This window comes from Carcharhinus amblyrhynchos, chromosome 6 (assembly GCF_965287045.1).
Source record: "Carcharhinus amblyrhynchos chromosome 6, sCarAmb.v2.hapA, whole genome shotgun sequence".
Lineage (NCBI taxonomy): Eukaryota > Metazoa > Chordata > Chondrichthyes > Carcharhiniformes > Carcharhinidae > Carcharhinus > Carcharhinus amblyrhynchos.
In genome coordinates, this window is record NC_137329.1 from 30,203,412 (window position 1) to 30,224,594 (window position 21,183).

General features: G+C 42.0%; 1 protein-coding gene across 7 annotated transcripts in view; it reads left to right on the forward strand.

Moving 5' to 3' along the window:
* Nucleotides 1-21,183, forward strand: part of plekha7b (pleckstrin homology domain containing, family A member 7b) — a 462,229-nt gene that overhangs the window by 368,219 nt on the left and 72,827 nt on the right. For all 7 annotated transcript variants that reach the window (XM_080190136.1, XM_080190135.1, XM_080190138.1 and 4 more), the window contains 3 exons: nt 8,629-9,148; nt 12,531-12,617; nt 16,342-16,395. In XM_080190136.1, coding sequence (XP_080046262.1) covers nt 8,629-9,148; nt 12,531-12,617; nt 16,342-16,395 — 661 coding nt within the window. The remainder of the gene's footprint in view (nt 1-8,628; nt 9,149-12,530; nt 12,618-16,341; nt 16,396-21,183) is intronic.

Here is a 21,183-nt window from a genome sequence, read left to right on the forward strand (position 1 = left end):
AGGAATCCCCATGTCAGATGAGTAATTAAAACATTTAAATCGCCCATTAATCCTGGATTTAAATCAAATTTCTCGCTTTGCAAGTCAGTGCAATGCCATCATTACTGTCTGTTCCATGCTTCACAATCTCTCAATCCAGAGAGACCAGCTTTTAAGAAAGGAGGTAGAGCTAAGGTTCAAATGCGATAAAGGGAAGCCAGAATATATTCCAGTCTTGGGAGTAGAATGGGCCCATCGCCAGGTACTCATCCTTTACAAGTACGAGTAAAGGTCTATTACTTGTCCTTCAGTAACGACTATTTCCTACCCCTTCTTGAGCTGTGTGTAACTTGCTGGGGTCAACCAGATGAGGGGGGATCAGATCCTCATTCAATGGATCTCACTGGCTGGGAAGCCTTTAAAGACTGGAAGTGAACTGCTGTGTCTCCACCAGGGGTGAGAGGATCCAGCGTGTCTGAGAACGTGCTTTCACTGCTGGACAGATGATTTCCAACTTCTCGGAAGTCAGTTCACCTGCCCAGTACTTCACTCACCTTGATCTGCTGTTCCCTACTGTCAGCCTTCACCCACTGCGTGGGAGCCACTTGTGCGATGCCCTCCCTCCACCTCTGATGGTAGACAGGAGGAAACGCAACAGCACCAGCTGCTGCCTTGGCCTGGTTGAAGGAGGTGAACACCACCACCTCCACGCCCCCCCCCTTAGACATTCAGCCACTCCAGTTATGCAGCAGGAATTCTAGGGAAGAGTGAGACCCCCTAGCCGCAACCTCCCTGAGTCTCCCCTCCGTTCCTGTGGTTACTGCAGCCTCTAGAAACAATGTACCGTTTGGTTATCTTGCCCTCTGCTAGGATTCCTTAAACTAGAAATCCTCTCTTTGACCAACTTAAAACATTATCTTACCCACCCTCTTATCAAGAAACATGGAAGCTGAATACTAGTACTTTGCATTGAATTAAAGAGCTTCCTTCTGCAATGAGCAGATTTGGGACCTGATATTGGCCTCCCCTGAATGTGCAGATCTATTCAGATAAAATTTCGCCCATCAGTCCAAATGCTTGAGCAAATTAGGGGTCACCTTTAATTCAGCACTAACATAGTGCGCAATGTCATCATTACAGGCTGTTCCATGATTCACAATTTCTCAATCCAGGGAGACCGGCTTTTGAGAAAGGAGGTAGAGCTAAGATTCATATGCGATAAAGGGAAGCCAGAATATATTCCAGTCTTGGAAGCAGAATGGGGCCATCGCCAGGTACTCATCCTTCACAAGCTGCTGCTGTACAATATTTCCTACCCCAGTAATTCCCACAAGCAAGTCCAAGTCAAACGGGGAACCTGTTCTGAATAGCTAATGAGACTAACTGTGGGAAATTCCAAAAATCAGCCAAAATGCGCATTACACTTGCTGCTCTGGTGTCCCAGTGCTTTAGGGCTATGGCTACAAATATTGATTCTCAGTGTGATTCTCTGCATTGTCCTTGAGAAAGGGTCAGTCTCGAGCATTCATCACCTGTAGTGTCATGGAGAGGAATGAGGTGTTGCAATGGTCCTAGTGCCCACAATACTGTGCTTCAGCAGGAGGCAACAACTTGAGCTGGAGGGAAAATTGAGCAAATGATGTCTTTTAAGGAATATTTTTTCTGGATAATGTGATTGGGAGAAAGTCTTGCGTTTCTCATAGAACAGAACTATAGAATCCCTGCAGTGTAGAAGGGAGGCCATTCAGCCTGTTGAGCTTGCACTGACAACTATCCCTTCCAGGCCCTATCCCTGTAACCCCTCATATTTACCCTGCTAATTCCCCTGGCACTAAGGGGCAATTTATCATTGACAATCAACCTAACCTGTGCTTCTTTGGGCTGTGGGAGGAAATTGGAGCACCTGGAAGAAACTCACGCAGACATGGGGAGAACATGCAAACTTCACACAGACAGTCATCCAAAGCCTGAATTGAACCCAGGTCCCTGGTGCTGTGAGACAGCAGTGCTACACAGCACCTAATCATTTATTTCATAAACATCCAACATTGATAACAATACTTAAGAGTTTATTATGTGGATTAGGTGGAAAGCCACCTTTTTTTAAAGACCACAAGATTCCTCATCCATTATTGAGATTGCTTAACCAGCTAATTTCTTTTCAATGATATTCATAGAATCCCTACAGTGCAGAGGGGGGCCATTCAGTCCATTGAGCCTGCACTGACAATAATCCCACCCGGGCCCTATATCTGTAACCGCACATTTTCTTTTACCCTGCTAATCCCCCTGACACTAAGGGTCAATTTAGCATGGCCAATGAACCTAACATATACACCATTGGACTTGGGAGGAAACTGGAGCACCCAGAGGAAACCCGCACAGGCACAGGGAGAATGTGGAAACTCCACATAGTCAGTCGCTCGAGGCCTGAATTGAACCCAGGTCCCTGGCACTGTGAGGCAGCAGTGCTAAGCACTGTGCCACTGTGCTGCCCCATATTGAGGAAGAGCTGTCACTCAGGTTATTGGCAGATCTCACTGAACTTCAGATAGTAGGTTCTCTGCAATTCACATGAGCTCTGGAAAAGGCAGGTGGAACCTTAGTTTAGTGCCTGATCTAAAGAGTATACGATGCAACAATGCTCCAGTGCTGTACTAAAATATCTTCAAGAGAATGTGTTCTGATCCTGGAGCGGGGTTTTACGGAATCTTAGTTAAATGTGTAGATGGTCACTGTGGGTGTCATGTGCGCAGGATAAGTCACTGAGACAACATATTGGTGTGGATGTTAGCACGTACGCAGTGGACTGCTGCCAGAAGTGTGCAGAGCAGGATGATCATAACATCAATCAGTATACAATGCTGACTTTGTCATTGTTGCCATTTTGGAGCTCACCCTCCCAGTCAGTCCACTCCCTTAACCCTGTGCTGCTAAACATCCATTCAATGGCAGGGAACTCTCCACTTGCACCAGTTAAGGGCCCATCAATTACTTGTAGCTTTGTTCTTGGTTGATTTCTTCTGCTGTTGCTTTAATTTAGGAATTGTTTGCGCTTATAATTTCCCAAGCCTGCAGAGTGTGAAGTAGCAGGTGCTAAGGAGTTTTTGTTTGCTGCAAGGCTTCTGCACAAACCAGTTATTCCTGGACATGGGTGCACTGATATGATTTGGAAAATGACCAGAGGCTATTCACAGCAGGGCATGCTGCTGTAAGAGGGTGGAGAGGGAGAAGGGTTATTGTTATGTGACCATATTTGCTAAGGGTGCTGAGGAAGCAATTCACTTTTATCCTTCTGGCTCCTTCCAGGCTGGAAATGGTGATATTTTCTGTCCATTGTTATATGAGAGAAGTCGCTATCAATCTCAATCACACAACTAATTACAGTTCCTTCTCCCTTGCCATTGAGTAGCATGCACATTGAGAATTTGATTTTTCTAGGATTGTAAACTTCCCTATGGTGAAGGCTACCATTGGTTCCCATAGAGGGCAGGGTTGACATGTAGCCAATGTCCACTTGATGTGTGTGACCATATGCCAGAGAATTGTGTATTCGATTTGATTTATTATTGTCACATGTATTAACATACAGTGAAAAGCATTGTTTTTTGCATGCTATACAGACAAAACATACCATTCATAGAGAAGGAAACAAGAGAATGCAGAATGTAGTGTTACAGTCATAGCTAGGGTGTAGAGAAAGATCAACTTGATGCAAGGTAAGTCCATTCAAAAGCCTGAAAGCAGCCAGGAAGAAGCTGTTCTTGAGTCAGTTGGTTCATGACATCAGACTTCATATCTTTTTCCTGAAAGAAGAAGGTGGAAGAGAGAATGTCTGGGATGCGTGGGGGTCCTTAATTATGCTGGCTGCTTTGCTGAGGCAGCAGGAAGTGCAGACAGAGTCGGTGGATGGGAGGTTGGTTTCTGTTGGGTATCTTATCAGCAATCGTGATGCTTTCAATCTGTGGCAACCCATTATGCCAGCTGCATTAGAGCCGTTAAGGTGTGACGGCATGGTGGCACCTTGGTTAGCACTGCTGCTGCCTCCACAACACCTGGGACCCAAGTTCGATTCCTGGTTTGAGTCACTATCTAAGTGATGTTTGCACATTATCTGTGTCTGTGTGGGTTTCCTCCGGGTGCTCCGGTTTCTTCCCACAATCCAAAGATTTGCAGGTTAGGTGCATTGGCCGTGCTAAATTGCCCCTTAGAGACAGAGGGACTAGCTAGGGTAAATGCATAGGATTACGGAGATGGGGTATGGGTCTGATTGTGGTCACTACAGACTTGATGGGCCAAATGGCCTCCTTCTGCATTGTAGGATTCTATCAAAGGGTGTCTCTAGGTGATGATTATTCCAATGACCCAATCTGCAACATCCACATGTATACAGCAGATATCCCGTGAAAAGCATACTGCCAAATAAAATTCTATAGAGCGGCTCTTTGGCATGCCGAAATAATAATTCGGTTGCCTCTTATCAGGAAAACAAGAGCTTTAATACATTTTCCTTTTGTGTTATCATGGTCATATTCTCATATACTGGAAATCAAGCTGGGGTGGCGGGGAGGGTGTGACGAGCTTATTTAGATTAAAGACAGAAAGACTGCAAAGGTCAAACATCAAGAAAGGAAGGTGTAAAGGTTGGTTTGGTATGGTGATGAGCAGCAGAGGCCAGAAGAATGCTAATAAAAACTTATCTAAGGCAACTAAAGAAGTGGTTTGAAGTTGGCTGTTATATTTCGAAGGGGAATGTGTGCAAATTGGAAGACTGTAAAAAGGCGAGGAACGATGGGGTAAGTGTACTTTTAAAATATAGTCATTGAGGTTTTTAAGAATAGTGGATTGATCGATTTTTGAGGAAAAAGTACTGCCAAGGGATTGTTGGGAATAATAAATGGTAAAGTCAAAGGGGTGGGGCGGGGGGAACAGATTTAAGAATACAGTAAAGACTTTGTGTGTGGAGGGAATAGCTCATGAGATCTCAAAGCTAACAAAATGTGGTCAAGGACTGACAGGACAAACTAGTTTGTTGTCACAGTAAGGGAACATAAAAGCAACAGGACATTGTGTGGAAAAATTACTGGAATTTTATAGTTTAGAAAATCTGTAAGGAGTGTTGCCATCACCAGGGGCGTTTAGAGTCACAGAATCCCTATAGTGCAGAAGGAGGGCATTCAGTCCATCGAGTCCACGTTGACCACAATCCCACTCAGGCCCTGTTCCTGCAACCCCATGATGTGGATATGCCGGCGTTAGACTGGGGTAAACACAGTAAAAAGTCTGACAACACCAGGTTTTAGTCCAACTGATTTATGTGATAGTAAACTCACTAGCTTTCGAGGGGTTTCCCTCTTCAGGTGAATGGAGAGTGAACTCTCCATTCACCTGAAGAAGAGAGAAACCCCTCGAAAGCTAGTGAGTTTACCTGCAACCCCACACAGCACTCCGCTAATCCCCCCAACATTAGGGTCAATTTAGCATTGCCAATCGACCTAACCTGCACATCTTTGGATTGTGCGAGGAAGCCAGAGCACCCAGAGGAAACCGACACAAACATGGGGAGAGTGTGTGAACTCCCCACACATGCTGGAATTGAATGTGGATCCGTGGCGCTGCGAGGCACCAGTTCTAACCACTGTGCCACTGTACTGTTCTAGCTCTGAGTTATTTAAGCCAAGATCTAGTCAGGAAGGTTTAAATGTATTGTTAACTGTGTCACAGTGTTCTTGTGTTTTGTGATCTTTTTTACTTTTATTTTAATATAAAATCATTGCAATTGACCTGAAGTTATTTCCTAGTTTTAGAAAATCAACTCATCATACACAAATAGCAAAACCATTCTGACGTCTGTTTCAAATTTCCCTTTGTGATTTGGGTAGATCGGCACTTAGCATTTGCTGTGCCATAACACTGCACTGCTCTGGAAGAGCCCTGCAGTACATGGCAGAATGGGTGTTAAGGATCATGTTGGTGCACTGCATGATGTGCAATCTTGGCTCCTCATTTGCATTCATTGAACTTTGAACTGTTACCCGCACTGTCTCCAGGTACTCCCAAGTTTGACTCCTGGCTTTGCCCTGCTCTGCTATTTGCTCCTAATGTCATCTAAGATTGGTTTGGAAGATGACTTGGCCCCAAGCAGATGAAGGGTAACATTCCTTCTTTCTACTCCTTCCACTGCAGTCTCCAGGAGTGGGAGGGAAGAGTGTGAACAACTCTGAGCTGTGCTGTCTCAAGTTGTGCCATTCTTGTCTTTCCTAAATTAGATTCAGCTGCCATTGGACTGCCACCACCTGCTCCACCCACAATCCTTCTCCCCTTTAAGAGGCGCCAGCTAGCTTTAAGCAGTGCAAGCTTTAACTAGGGCTGGACTTTTATGATACTGACCCCCTGCTCCACCATCCAGCCAAGGTTATGAATATTGATTTTGTTTAAAACCGCAGGCAGCATGAAGTTTGCATGCCTCCTACATTGCAGTCAACAGGCACTAATTCACTGTGCACAGCGATCTCCATGCCTGGTTTTCAGGAGTATTGACCTTAACCCCCTTGGTGTCAGTACCTGCCTGGTCTTTGGAGATGATGCTTGTGATTACATTCCGTTCTGTTACTGCTTGGTACTTCTTTCTGACTTTCCTATTAGTATGATTCTGAATGTTTAATGTTTACACATTACTGCTGAGCTATGCTTGGTAGTTGATTTAATTCTTTTTCCCCTGTTGCATCTAGCTCCTAGCACTTTCATTAAAAATGTTTAATAGAATTCTAGTGCTCAGTGTTGGCTTGTGTTATGCCTGTTTAATATTAAACGTAAAGAAGTAACAGTTGCTGTGGTTGAGATTGATTGAATGTAGCTGTGCTGTAAATTGGTTCTGTCGTGACACAAAACCCATCCAGATACAGGCATTGCTTTCTCAATGAATTAACAGTTACATAGCTTAAACAGAAGTGATGGGTTATGTTTAATCTTGTAAACAATGGCTCTGTTTAACTAACAGTATTCTATTATGGTTCTTATTGCTAATTGGTTATTCATTGAATGCAAAGGTATGCTAACTGTCATGAAATTGATTCATGTGAGTACCTTCCTATTGTAATGGCCAGGGTGGTTTATTTTCTCCTGAAGTACACTTTGGGGATACTTGGACAGCCCAGATTGACAATTAAGTATGTGTGGTCTGACTTTTTTTTTGTATTGTACTGACACTTTCCAATATGAAAAAATACTATTGCACTACTTTAGTTTTATATAAATATTTAAATATTTTAAACAGTTTGAGAGTAATGAGAGCACAACACCATTTTACCAGGGTTGTTGGTGTCAGTTAAAGGAACTGGTTGAGGCCAAAATTATATAGGATTTATTTACTCAAGGTAGCGATCTATGAATGTCACATAAGGCTAGTTAAGCCTACAAAGTCCTCCAGATGTGTGCTAACCTGCTGATATGTGCTGTCAAGACTTATTCCTAAATATTCGAGAGATAGCACGTGCCAGCAGCAGAATCAAGCTCCTGGTCAATGCCTTCGGATGACAAGGAAGAAGGAAAAGATACAAATGTGCTGATCAGTGACATTTGTGCCACACAAGTGTCAGGCAGTGGGCATTAAGTGAGAAATTTCTTCATCTCCCATGACAGTCAGTGGCATTGCCGTCACTGAGTCTTCCATTATCAATATCCTGGGGTTACCATTGAACAGAGACTGAACTGAATCAGCTATGTAAATACTGTGGCTGCAAGAGCAGGTCAGAGACTGGGAATTTTGCACCCCTGATTCTCCATTGCCTGTCTACAACCTACAAAGCACAAGTCAGGAGTATGATGGAATACTTTCCACTTACCTAAATGGGTGCAGCTCCAACTACATTCAAAACTTGACACCATCCAGGACAAAGCAGCCTGCTTGATTGGCACCCATTCCACCAACATTAAACATAATTCCCTCCACCATCAATAAACAGTGTGCACTATGTACAAGATGCACTGCAGTAACTCCCAACAGAGGTTTCCCAGCCATTAACTCTACCATTTAGAAATACAAGGGTAGCAGACATGTGGGACCACCATCACCTGGAAGATTCTTCCAAGTTACTTGCCACCCTAACTTGGAACTATATTGCTGTTCCTTCATGGTCCCTGGGTCAAAACCCTGGAACTCCCTCCCTAACAACATGGGTGTATCATATATCATATGGACCGCTCAAGAAGGCAGCTCACCCCCATCTTCTCGGGCAATTAGGAATGAGCTATAAATGTTGGCCTGCCCCTTGTGATATATTTATTTAGGGCACCAGGGAGCTGACGCTCAGGGTTGCATTGAAAAAGAAATGATTTGTAGAATCAATCAGATGTAAAAGAAAAACTTGTGTTTACAAAGCAAGTAGCGTAAATCTGATAAACACAGCATAAAAATGAATTATTTAGACATTTTAGTAAGTAAGCATATGTGGCAACTGTTTAGCAGGCAACAAAATCCTACAAACGTCAGTGAGATGAAAGGCCAATAAATATGATTTCCCATATGTGTTGGGGCAGACAGTTATTTATATTTTCTATCAAAAGGAAAATCTGAGCGTATTTCAGGGCTTCTGTGCAGTGTACATGACTTGCCATTTATGTTTCTCTTTTTTCCTCTTATATTTTCAGCCTGGCTTCTGCCCAGACCCTTCCACATCGGACACTAAGCCAACCTCAGCCTTACCCAGAGAATTACCAAACTTTGCCAAAGAATATCGGGCAACCTTCAGAAAGCTCCACTGCTGTGAATCATAACCTACCGAGTGATTACAAATATGCGCAAGACCGTGTTATCCACTTAAAGATGTCAAATGAAGATCGGAAGGCCACTAAGGAGGGCACTGTATGGCAGCTGTATGAGTGGCAGCAGAGGCAGCAGTTTAAGCATGGCAGCCCAACTGCTCCACTCTATCCCTCACATGCCGCAGACTTTGACTCTGGCTTACCAAAATCTGCCTTAGATGTTCCTCGCTCGATCTCTGTCCCTCCATCTCCCTCGGACATTCCACCACCAGGTCCTCCAAAAACCCTCTCGCCCAGAAGACCGCACACTCCTGCAGGAAGAGTCACTGTCAAACCCATGGAAGAAAGGCCATTTGAGGTCTTGTTATCAGGGTCTCCAAGAAGAGCCCGTGGCCTCTTGACAAAGGTAAAGTCTGTGAACACATTGGGCTTTTTTCCTGCACCGGCAGCATTTAGTAAATGGTGTGTAGAATACACATTGGACTTGATCTCTTAGACTGTGCTGAACTCATTTTTCACGGATAGGTATAGAGGCACCATTGTACCCCAAGATAGGTAAGGAAAATAGATTCCAATTCTGGACCCTGTTTATGACTCGGGTAGAAGGTGCTCAGCTGTCAATGTCTGCTGCAGAGATGACTGGCTGTGATGTTTGTTTCTGCCTACACCTTGGGATCTCATAGCCATTGAAAGCAGGAACGTTAGCTGATGTATCTTCCCCTGTCTTGTCCAGGGGTGTTGTGGTCAGTTATGGTGTACCTATTGTCATCTTAGCTGCAGTCAACTAATCCAACACCCACTGGGGACCTGCCTGCTCTGTTAACACAAAAAAAATTGATTATTTGAGGAAGTTACTAAGAACCTGATGTGCTCAAGTGAAGATTATAAGAGAAAACAGTAACTCCAGTAATTTGAAAGGAGCACAGCTGTCAAACATTGGGCAACCTTGTCTTTAAACTATTGAGCGTTTTTTCAGTGAATCGTTTTAAAAGAATAATGGCAGCAATTTGTAAGTGTCAATGCAAAATCATTCTGCCTGCTTATGTAGTGTTTTTTATGCAGAGTGGCAGGGAATGAACTACCAGCTACAGTGATAGCTGTTACTGTGAAGCACTTCACTCCATGTAGCCCCTACAGTTTACTGACAGGGCAAGTTATGTGGGTTTCCTTTGAGTGCTCCAGTTTCCACCCGTACTCCAAAGTGAGCCAGGTAATTGATTGGCCATGCTAAATTGTCCCTTAATGTCAGGGATACTAACAGAATAAATATGCAGGTTTTGAAGATTGGGCCTGGATGGGATTTTTGTCAATGTAGGCTCAATTGGCCAAATGGCCTCTTTCTCCATTGTAGGGATGCTATGAAGGGTTGATAAGAGCACATGGTGAATGGGATAACATGTTGGCATGGATAAAGGATTCGTTACCTAACAGGAAACTGAGATTAGGAATAAATGGGTCTTTCTCAAGTTGGCAAGCTGTAAGTTGTGGAGAGCCATAGGGATCAGTGTAGAGCCTCAACTATTTGTAATCTATATCAGAGTCATTGAGGTTTACAGCATGGAAAACAGGCCCTTCGGCCCAACTTGTCCATGCCACTCTTTTTTTTAAACCCCTTATCTAGTCTCAATTGCTCGCATTTGGCCCATATCCCTTTGTACCCATCTTACCCATGTAACTGTCTAAACGCTTTTTAAAAGACAAAATTGTACATGCCTCTACTACCAGCTCTGGCAGCTTGTTCCAGATACTCAACACTGTGAAAAAATTGCCCTTCTGGATCCTTTTGTTTCCGCCCCCCCCCCCCCCAAAAACCTTAAGATATGCCCCTTACCTTTGGGAAAATATATTGACTATCTAACTGATCTATGCCCCTTGTTATCTTATAGACCTCTATAAGATCACTCCCTCGGCCTTCTACGCCCCAGAGAAAAAGGTCCCAGTCTATCCAGCCTCTCCTTTAACTCAAACCGTCAAGTCCAGATAGCATCCTAGTAAATCACTTCAGCATTCTTTCTAGTTTAACAATATCCTTTCTATAATACGGTGACCAGAATTGCACACAGTATTCCAAGTGTGGTCTTACCAATGTCGTGTACAACTTGAACAAGATGTCCCAACTCCTGTATTCGGTGTTCTGACCAGTAAAACCATGCATGCTGATTGTCTACTTCACCATTATGTCCACCTGTGACTCCACTTTCAAGGAGCTATGAACCTAATTAGTTGTAATATAGTTCCTTCATCCAAGTAATATCAATTACTTGGCTGAAGGAACCACATGTATAGTGGCTAAATTTGCCGAGACACCAAGGTAGGTAGGAAAGCAAGATGTCAAGGGAGGATAAAGAGGATAGAGATAGGTTAAGTGAGTGAGTAATCATTTTGCAAATGAAGTCTGATGTGGGAAAGTGTGAAGATGTCCCGTTTGGCAGCAACAATAAAACATAGTATTATTTAAATGCAAAGCAATTGCAGAATACAGATGATCCAGTGGAAATACTATATTGGTACATGAATCACAAAAGGTTGGTACGGTATAGCAGGTGATTAGGATAATCTCCCTTTTAAGATGGAGATGAGAATATGTTTCTCTCAGATGGTGGTTAGTCTATAGAATTCTCTTTGCCAGAAGTGTGAAGGCTGGGTCATTAAATTTATTTGAGGCTGTGTTCGATAGATGCTTGACAGACAAGGGAGTTGGGGAGAAGAATGGTTGCACAAAAAAATGGTGGAGCAAGCTCTGAAGGAATGAAAGAAACGTAGGAGCAAGCCTATGTAATGGTTTCATGGGGACTAGCCACTTCTAGTACATCACCCAATAATGTCCTTCAAGTATCAGCTACCTTGTGGTTCAGGTCAGAAACTCAAGTGTTTTATGAAACCTGCCTGAATTGTAAGTTTTGCATCTTTAAAATTGGTGAGGATAAACTAGATATGTTCCAGTTCAGGTGTGTTTCAAATGACCCACTAGGGAGCTTTTATCAAATGAAGTTTCTTTCATAATACAGTTAACATATATGTAGCGCAAATTAGCAATAACTTTTATCAATTACAACAACCACAAGAATAATCTCAGATATTCCAATCAAAACCAACATCCAATAAACAAAACCCTTTAAACAGATTTATCACTGCACAGGTTAAAGCTCACATGATACTGGAATCCAGCTCGCTGGATTGAATGCTGATTTCAAATGATCATGAAAACTCAGCAGTTTATTACCAAATCCGCCCCCCAAAAGACCAAAGCACAGATTCTTTACTGTGGCATGGCAACAAGCCTTTCTTTTAGCTAACTGCTAAGATTTTCAAAGCAAAACAGAGAGAAAGAGACTTATTTTCCAGCTTGCTTCAAAGACTGACCCTTCGAAGACTGCAGCCAAAACAAAACTGTAAGCTCCTTCCAGCAATGACATTACCCAACGCTATGACCATGATTTAAAAAAAACCCTTAAAGGTACACTAACATTACAGCCTATATTGTGAGTATTAGCCTACTATTTTACAAGAGTGTCACTGTTGAGCTCAGTCCTGGTACAGCATAAATATCACTTTGGGTGATCCATTGTTTAACCATTTTCTTAATGTGCAGTGAAAAAATATGGCTGGGGTTTTCCACCTGCTATTAACTGCTGGTGAGATCTTCCAGTCCCTCTGATGTCTGCAGCATTTGGTGTGACTTCCCTATCCTGCCAACAGGACTAGAAATCTCACTAGTGGGAAAGGCTGGAAAATCACCCCACTATGTCAATCAACTTGCTAACTCAGTGTTCTGTATTTTCTGGCAGAGCTCGGCACACATTGACAGGCGCTCCATGCCTCCGATGGGCTATATGACGCACACAGTCAGTGCCCCCAGCTTGCATGGAAAGACAGTAAGTTCCATTCTGAATATATCTCTACTTTCATATTTGTATTGTAAGATTAGAGAAGGAGGGATGAATAAATAACATCTATACTTCACATCAGCATCATTAGACCTCATCCTAGAAAGTTATTATTGATAGAATGAATACTGCTGTGTGTTTCTCTGTGGCCTAATGACGCAAATTGCAAATTGTATCTCCCAGTTAAAGCTCCCAGTCAAGTACATACGGTATTGCAGTAATCAACAATAACACTTTAGAAAAAGCACTCATGTTTTTACTATGCTGCAGAGAATTAAATGTTCACATTCCATACACTGGAACTAAATAAATTAAACTGCAGAAGACCAGATGTGTCTCTAGCTTTTGGAAATGGCCTTATTTAAAGAAAGAATATTCCTAACAATGAAAAGAATCCTCATGTTTTGTACTTGGTAACTCTGAATTGAGCAATATTAATCACTTTTGATGAGTTCACAATTGCAATAACTCAAACCTGCTTTGTGTGGAGGACTTTCGTTCACTCCTGTGTTCACCAAATAAATCTTATTAATTGGCATTCTGTATTCACTTAGACTCTGCAGGGAATTTTCCTGTCCCCCCCCCACCCCCGTCATGCCATTGTAGTGGGCAGGGGCGGATCATGCCAAGATCTGTTGAAGTTGGGTGGGATTTTCCAGTTGTGGGGCAAGCATGACTGGAAAATCCCACCCTCTGTCGATGTCCACATGTCGTCCTCACCTATGTTTTTTGAAATAGGCTACTGCTTTTACGGAAACTCAAATCTTTCGTTACTGTGCTGTTGAGTTTTTTCCTCATTCTAAGACAGTGAGCCAAGTACTAAACTTTCCAAAGTAAAATGTACATTTACTGAACAGGTACAACAAAACAAATCTAATTTTGTAAATGTTACAAATTCAATCGACCAGTGTATCAGAATAACAGTACTGTATGTATGTGCATTGGCACGTAAGTGGGGAGGTGGTGGTGTAGTGGTATTGTCACTGACTAATAATCCAGAGATCTAAGCTAATGATCTAGAACCTGGGTTTGAATCCCACCATGGTGGATAGTGGAATTTGAATTCAATGATTAAAAGAATTTGGAATTGGAAGTTTCGTGATGAACATGGAACTACTGTCAATTGTTGTAAAAATCCATCTGATTCACTGATGTCCTTTAGGGAAGGAAATCTGCCATCCTTACTTGGCCTGGCCTATATATGACTCCAGAACCGTGCAATGCAGTTGACTCTTAAATGCCACTCAGTTCAAACGCAATTAGGAATGGACAAGCAATGCTCACATCCCATGAAATAATTTAAAAGAGCATTCAATTTTCATTCAGCATTTCCTGTTTAATTGCAATTAGCTGTTCTCTAATTTTAAAATACTTGGTAATTCAAGATCGGATGAAACTGCTTTTATTTCCCTGGTGCATTGTTCACAAGATACAGGGTGGGATTCTACTGGCACGTCTGCCTGAGGTTTGTATGATCCTGCCTGAGGCTAACGGAGAATGCCGTTCTTTGAGCCTCGCCCGCCCCCTGATTCAGAGTGGGCGTGCTGATAAAATTCCGGCCATGGTTTGCTGAATTTCAGTCTAGTAAACTCTGAACTATCTCTGTGGGGTTTAAACCAGTCAGTAGCTCGGTTCATGCATCAAATGCCTGATGTATTTTTTTATCCTGATCAGAACCTATTTTTAGTTCAGCCAAATTCATTTGGAAGCTAAGAATGGGTTTGTAATCCAAAATTATGAAATGTACAATGCCTAGTAGTTGAGGAGATTTGCAATTTATATTAAGTTAAATATTCAGTTAGGATGTAATATTTCAAGGTAACTAAACAATGCTTAATTTTTCTTAGCCTGTTTCAGCAAAGAAAAGGAAGTCATAGACATCCTTTCATTCGTTGGTGTGGTGGGGGTGGGGGTGGGGGAGGGGGGTAGTCGGAAGTTGGGGGTGTGTTTCTGCACCATTTTCCAATGTGTTTTACTTGTTTTTTAAACAATCTAAATTCTTGAACATTATTAACTCTTTTGGTGCTTTTTGATTGTCATGTGCTCACAGCCAGGTAGAATGCCTCAGATTTGGGGTGACGTGTTTTAATTGCTAATGCCTCCCTTTATGACCAACTATATTACCCGCAGCCAGAAGAATTAACTTTACTGCTCATCCGATTACGGAGACATCAATCCAAGCTGGCTAATGTCCGAAATCATACACTTACCCAGTTGCAACTAAACAAGCTGAACCAATTCAACCATCAGGTCAGCTTCTGACTGGCTCGCATATGTCACCTGATGTGGCTGTTTGTCCCAGAATGTTTCATGAGATTAATTGTCGTATGCTTTGTGTGGCTTTACATTAATATTATTTTAAATGTTCACATTTACAAGCCATAGCCAGCAAATTCAGCTTTTTAACATTTATGCCCATTGAACATCATATCCGGTCATTACCCCAATTCCATCAGTAATGAGCTTCCATGTTTATACATTTTACTCTGTAGTTCCCACAAAATTTCTAACTTCAACACAACTTTTCTAGTGTTGCAACAGAGTATTTGACTGTACATATGACTTTGTTTTGAAATGTGGTTTAAGCCCAAATCTAGAATTCCTCTGGCTCAATAAGTGTAAACAAGGGAGGGAAATCATTCAAGTTTCTGACTCATGATCAGAAGCCAGGGATCACTGCTGCAAGAGAGAGGAAAGGCTCAGTCTCTGCCACACGGTATAGATTCAAGTAGGAAAACAAGCTGTTGGGCCATTGGGCAGTCTGTGCTTTATAGCATCGTGCTCTACCAGGAATTACTATCTTTTAAGGGAGAAAAAAATAGAGCAGATGGAATCCAGATATCTGCATTGCTATTTGAGACTGTTACCTGTCATAAAACTCTGATGTTCGAACTTCGATCCAAATTATACTAAAAGTGGATGGAGATGACTCTTCCTACTCTGATAACATTATGTTAAGAGTCAGGTGGTTTGCCTGTGGAGCAATCTAATTTACACACGTGAATTTAAAGAAAAATGAATATTGCTGTTACCTGTTTTAAATGCATTTTATTCTGCCAGGATGTTGGCCACAGCAATGGATCAAATCTTGATCTCTGATCAAATCTTCTAATTTTTGCAGTCAGGGGTTGTTTGATCATATATTAAACCCATTGCAATCAAATATTCTGGGTTTTTTTCAAGGTGAATCTAAACTCCTTTAAGTAGGATAATGCAAAGTGTTTTCAAGATAATGAGTTCCTGCTTGACTGTTCTGCATCTGCCCTGTGAATGCTGCTATTTGAACATTTGGATTGTCATTTTTCTTATGGAAGAACAAATTAAAATAGACTTTTCTTTCTAATACGCATTTTGTTTATTCTCAAATCTTTGGTACAGAGGCTGTTGAAAGTGTGCATAGCGTTGATGTATTTGTGTACTAGCCTGCTTCTGAGTAGCTGAAATCCAGAACTTTGTACCTTCACCAACTTAAAATTTCCTTCTTTGTAAGGACATTTGGATTGAATTTCACGATCAAATGTTGTTGAGTACAAAACCATTGCCATGGCTGAGAAAGCTGTACATAAAAAACCGTTGTTCAAAGTTCTGGAGGTGCTTTGCGATTTTGTTTTCCTGTTGAAATGGTGCACGTGGAGGGGATGAAATGGCTTTTAAGTGATTTTGATTCAGAATTTTTTTTTCCACTTGTTCATTTTCTTATCTTCAACATTAGGCTGATGACACGTACATGCAACTGAAGAAGAACCTGGAGTACCTAGATCTAAAGGTGGGACTTGGCAATTATTGCCCCTCCCCATTTCTATCCCTGTTTCTCTGCTTTCCTGTGTCCATTCTTAGATCACGTCTGTGGTTCCCTGTAATCCTCTCATCTTATCTCTGTCTACTTTCTTCCAATGGCTGAAGGTCATTTGTCCAAGAATGTGTCCATGGTCAATGTTATCAGTTTTCCTGTTGTTTAAATAATATCGTACTGGTTTCAGCAATTGGGATCTGTCTGGTTCCCTGAAGTACAATCTTTTCTTGAACGTTTAAGTTAATACAGGAATTGTTTTTTCATTTCACAAATATTCTTTATTCCTATATAATCTGAAAAGCGTTATAGAAACATTTCCAATCATCACAACAGTAAAAAACGATCATGTTTACGTTTTCCCTGAGATCAAAATTATGTTGTGTTCAGTCCAAGATCGTTATATATATATATATATAGTCCCAAGTTCATTATGAAACTATGTACATTGATCAAATTGCATGTTGCGGTGCTTTAATAGAGTTGCGCACACAGATTACAGACAGCTCGAGGATTTTTTCCAGTTACTAGCCAATTGATCTACATTGACTGAAAAGCCTTACACAGTGGCCTTTCCCAGTTGTGCTTTGGCAGCAGCTGTCCGTCCCTCAGCTAATACAGGAATTCAAATAAATCAAAGCTTCGAGTAAGTCAGCACATTTGCTAACTGAAAACAGGTTGTTTGCCCACAATTGCCAACTGAATCACAGTTATGTCATGGTTGCTGTCAAGCAAATGATAGCAAGTGACGATTAAATTTGAAGTAAATGTACGAGAAAATGTAGAGGGAAGTTGGTAATTTAATTGCTCCACCCATGCGTGAGATAATCTTCCGTCTTGTCACAAATTAAATCCTGGCAAGTCATATTTGTTCCCAAGCTAATGAGCTGACTTTTGGACTTAATTGAAAGCTCATTTGTTTGGACTAAAAGTGCGATTTTCAATTGTCTACTTCTGCAGCAGCCGTTTTGGGAAATATTACAGGGTTACGAAAGAATTCAAATTCCAATCAATTCAGGAAACTGAACGCAATCTGTTAAACTACTTTACGAAGCACATTATTTTGGGACTGCTTAATTCCCACCTTTTAAGCCCTGTTTTCCGTTTCACCAGAAAGGCCAGTTTTATTTGTGAATTGTTTCTGATTGTTGTAAACTTCCAAAGTGCAACTAACCAATCCCAAATTAATGATACTCAGCTATCGGATTTTTGCAACCTTTGAACATTTCACAGGACAGGGGTGAATTGGGATTGACTTTAACAGGGATTAAATTTCCTGTCTCCTCTGTAACTTTGAACTCATAAAGTTAACTTACCATCCAGTAAAATTTTGCTTCCCACTGTCAAAGTCGCTTTAAAAAAGGGTATCAGAGGGTTAGGGTTAATGCATCACTGGCTAAAATGTGGAAGAATTCCTCATTGATCAGCAAGATCCTGACACTTGTGCCATGAGGTAAGGTACTGCTGAACAACATGGGTGAGAAGTTCCAACCAACAGATTTGGTGCCCAAGGGGGATCTCTGGCTGCTCACGTGATTTTTTTTTTCATTAAGTGCCACTTATTCACTAAGTTCTAAGATTATTAGGCCACTGAGAGCACATATCAGTAACACTTGCTTTGACAGGAAAGCATGGGGGTAGCATGCCCAGGAGTGTTTGCTAATCGCTCTGTGTGAATGGGGCTGTGCATTCAGAAAATTTTCCTTGTGTCTTTAAAACGCCACAGTTGGAACGCCCTAATGTTTAACCATAAAATGGATATGTATCAGTCAAGGATATCCATGACTGGATTGTTAAACTGAAATTGCTCCAGTTGACTGGTTACAATAAAAATTTCACAAATGATTCAGAGGTTGCAATTTCCCATCACGTTTCATTAGCTCCTCCTTGCTTACCTATTTGTTATTAGTGATATCACTGTTGCTGTGAGTGCTGTTGCTGATAAAGGAGCATTGTCACGACAATAATGTATTTTTGCATGGAGTCCACAGGACAAAAACAGGCCATCCAGCCCAGCTCGTCTATCCCAGTGTTTATGCTTCATGCAAAACTTCTGTCATCCCTCTTCTTTCAACCTTTGCACTGAAAGAGTTTGTATTACTGGAACCTATTGGAGATCTGCTGGCACTTGCCCATGGCACTCTAGAAAATGACTTATTCCAGGCCGTACCAGTCAATCTCAACTAATGCATCTGGAGGTCCTGCAATGCCTTTAGTTGTCATAAACTTACAGTGCAGTGCCATTTGGCTAATCGAGCCTGCACCAATAACAATCTCACCCAGGTCCTATCCCTGTAACCCCATATATTTACCCTCCTAATCCCCCTGGGGCAATTTAGCATGGCCAATCAACCTAACCTGCACATCTTTGGACTGTGGGAGGAAACTGGTGCACCCCGAGGAAACCCACCCAGACGCAGGTGAAGGATGCCCTCTGGTGGCACAAGTTATTGAAGGGAAAACTTCTGCTTGCTCCACAGTGATCATTGCTGGAAGCTTAAGTCTGCGTGTGCTGGACAGAACTGGGCTTGACTAATCTATTCAGATTAAATAGTCATTTATGATTCTGTGACTGATCTGACTTGAAGCTCTTAGCCATTTGACAAGGGAGACCATTACACGTGAAACATCACCTGGTCTGGGAATCTCTGTCTCAGGGTTAAAACATAGAGGTGAAAATTGGAGATTTTCTTTCAAAAACAGGACTTGTGGAGAAAGTTGCTTACCCATCTAATGGAAAACAGGAAGTGAATGAGTGGCCTCCTACATGGTTCTAGCTGAAATGTGCTTGCTTGTGCTGTTTTCCCTACTTGTATGATGGCTCAGGTCAGATTACTGTCCAGATGTGTTGGTGCTTGTTGTCTGCGCTTTTTGATAACTTGTTCATGAACTGTTTATGATTTTTGACCTGTCTTTGTTTTTTGCTGCCATTTTTGTCTTGTGCATTCCCCGGTCGTTGTGCTGTGTGGACGCCATCTTTCTGATTCTTCCGGTTAATGCTTAGAAAGAAAATGTGTGCTTCTTTCAGCTGGAGCTTGTGAACAGCCGACAATTTTAATTAGCCAACTGTCAGAGAGACATTTCTGTTTATTTGTTATTTATCTGAGGGCGGGAAATAAAATGCATCAGTGAAAATGGGATTACCTGGAACATAAGAAGATGTGAGAGGGCCACTAACATCACATTAAGACCATAAGACGTAGGAGCAGAATTAGGCCATTGGGCCATCAAGTCTGCTCCACCATTCAATCATTGCTGATATTTTTCTCATCCCCATTCTCCTGCCTTTTCCCCATAACCCCTGATCCTCTTATTAATCAAGAACCCATCTATCTCTCTCTTAAAGACACTCAATGTCCTGGCCTCCACAGCCTTCTGCAGCAAAAAGGTCCACGGATTCACCACTCGCTGGCCGATGAAATTTCTCCTCGTCTGTTTTAAAGAATTGTCCCTTCAGCCTGAGGTTGTGCCCTCTGGCTCTAGTTTTTCCTACTAGTGGAAACATCCTCTCCATGTCCACTGTATCCAGGCCTCTCAGTATCTTGTAAGCTACAACAAGAACCACCCCTCATTCTTCTAAACTCCAACGAGTACAGATCCTAAATCCTCAACTATTCCTCATACGACAAGCTCTTCATTCCAGGGATCAATCTTGTGACTTGGAATTCCTTTCTCTGCCAATTTGATGTTTTAGTTTAAGTAAAATAAATAATTTACTATTTTTGTCCAATTAATAGACCCATAGTATTTCATACAAATTAATCACATTTTGATCCAGAGCAAAAAGAGGCCATTTGGCCCATTGTGCCTGTTCTAGCTCTTTATAAGCCAACCAGTTATTTCAATTCCCTGTTGAAAAGTATTGTTGAATCTGCTTCCATCAGGCAATGTGCTACCCAGCACGACAACTTGCTACATGAACAGAAAACGCTGCCTCGTGGTCCATCTTGGTTCTTGTGCCAAACACCTTACATCTGCTACCTCTTGGTTATAGACCCTTCTGTTTCTGGGACTGGGGTGTTAACATTGTTTAGGCTAGCGTGTGATATGATCACATGACTATCAGCAATACTTATAGACAATCCTTCAGGAAGCGAGATGATTTTCTAAACCTAGAATCGTAGAATCCTACAGTGTAGACGGCTCATGGAGTCTGCACTAACCACAATCCCACCCAGGCCCTATCCCCATAAACCTATGCATTTACTCTGGCTAGTCCCCCTGATATTAAGGGTCAATTTAGTCTGGCCAATCCACCTAACCCGCACATCTTTGGACTATGGGAGGAAACCGGAGCACCTGGAGGAAACCCATGCAGATATGGGGAGAATGTGCAAACTCCACACAGTAACCAAGCTGGGAATTGAACCCAGATCCTGACGCTGTGAGGCAACAATAGTGCTAACCACTGTGCCACTGTACTGCTTTCCTATTCAGACTAAGAATGGGTGCCTCATGAAACAGTGTCTGAGGAAACAGTCTCTATTTTGTGCCTTTTCGTAGTAATGTGCCATGGACTAGAGATGCCCCCTGGTGGCAGATTCTGTTATAGCACTGCAACAGCTTTGCACAAGTATGATGAGAATTCAGAGGATAAGATTTAGAATAAATAGTGTGTTAAGCATTTTGCTATCAGAACCTATTAACACCTCTATCAAACCTTTGCCTTTAGTAGAGCGACCCCAGTTTTTTTAGTTTCTTCACTTAACTGAACTTTTTCCATTCTTGATACCACCACCTTGAAAACACCAACATCTTCCTTAG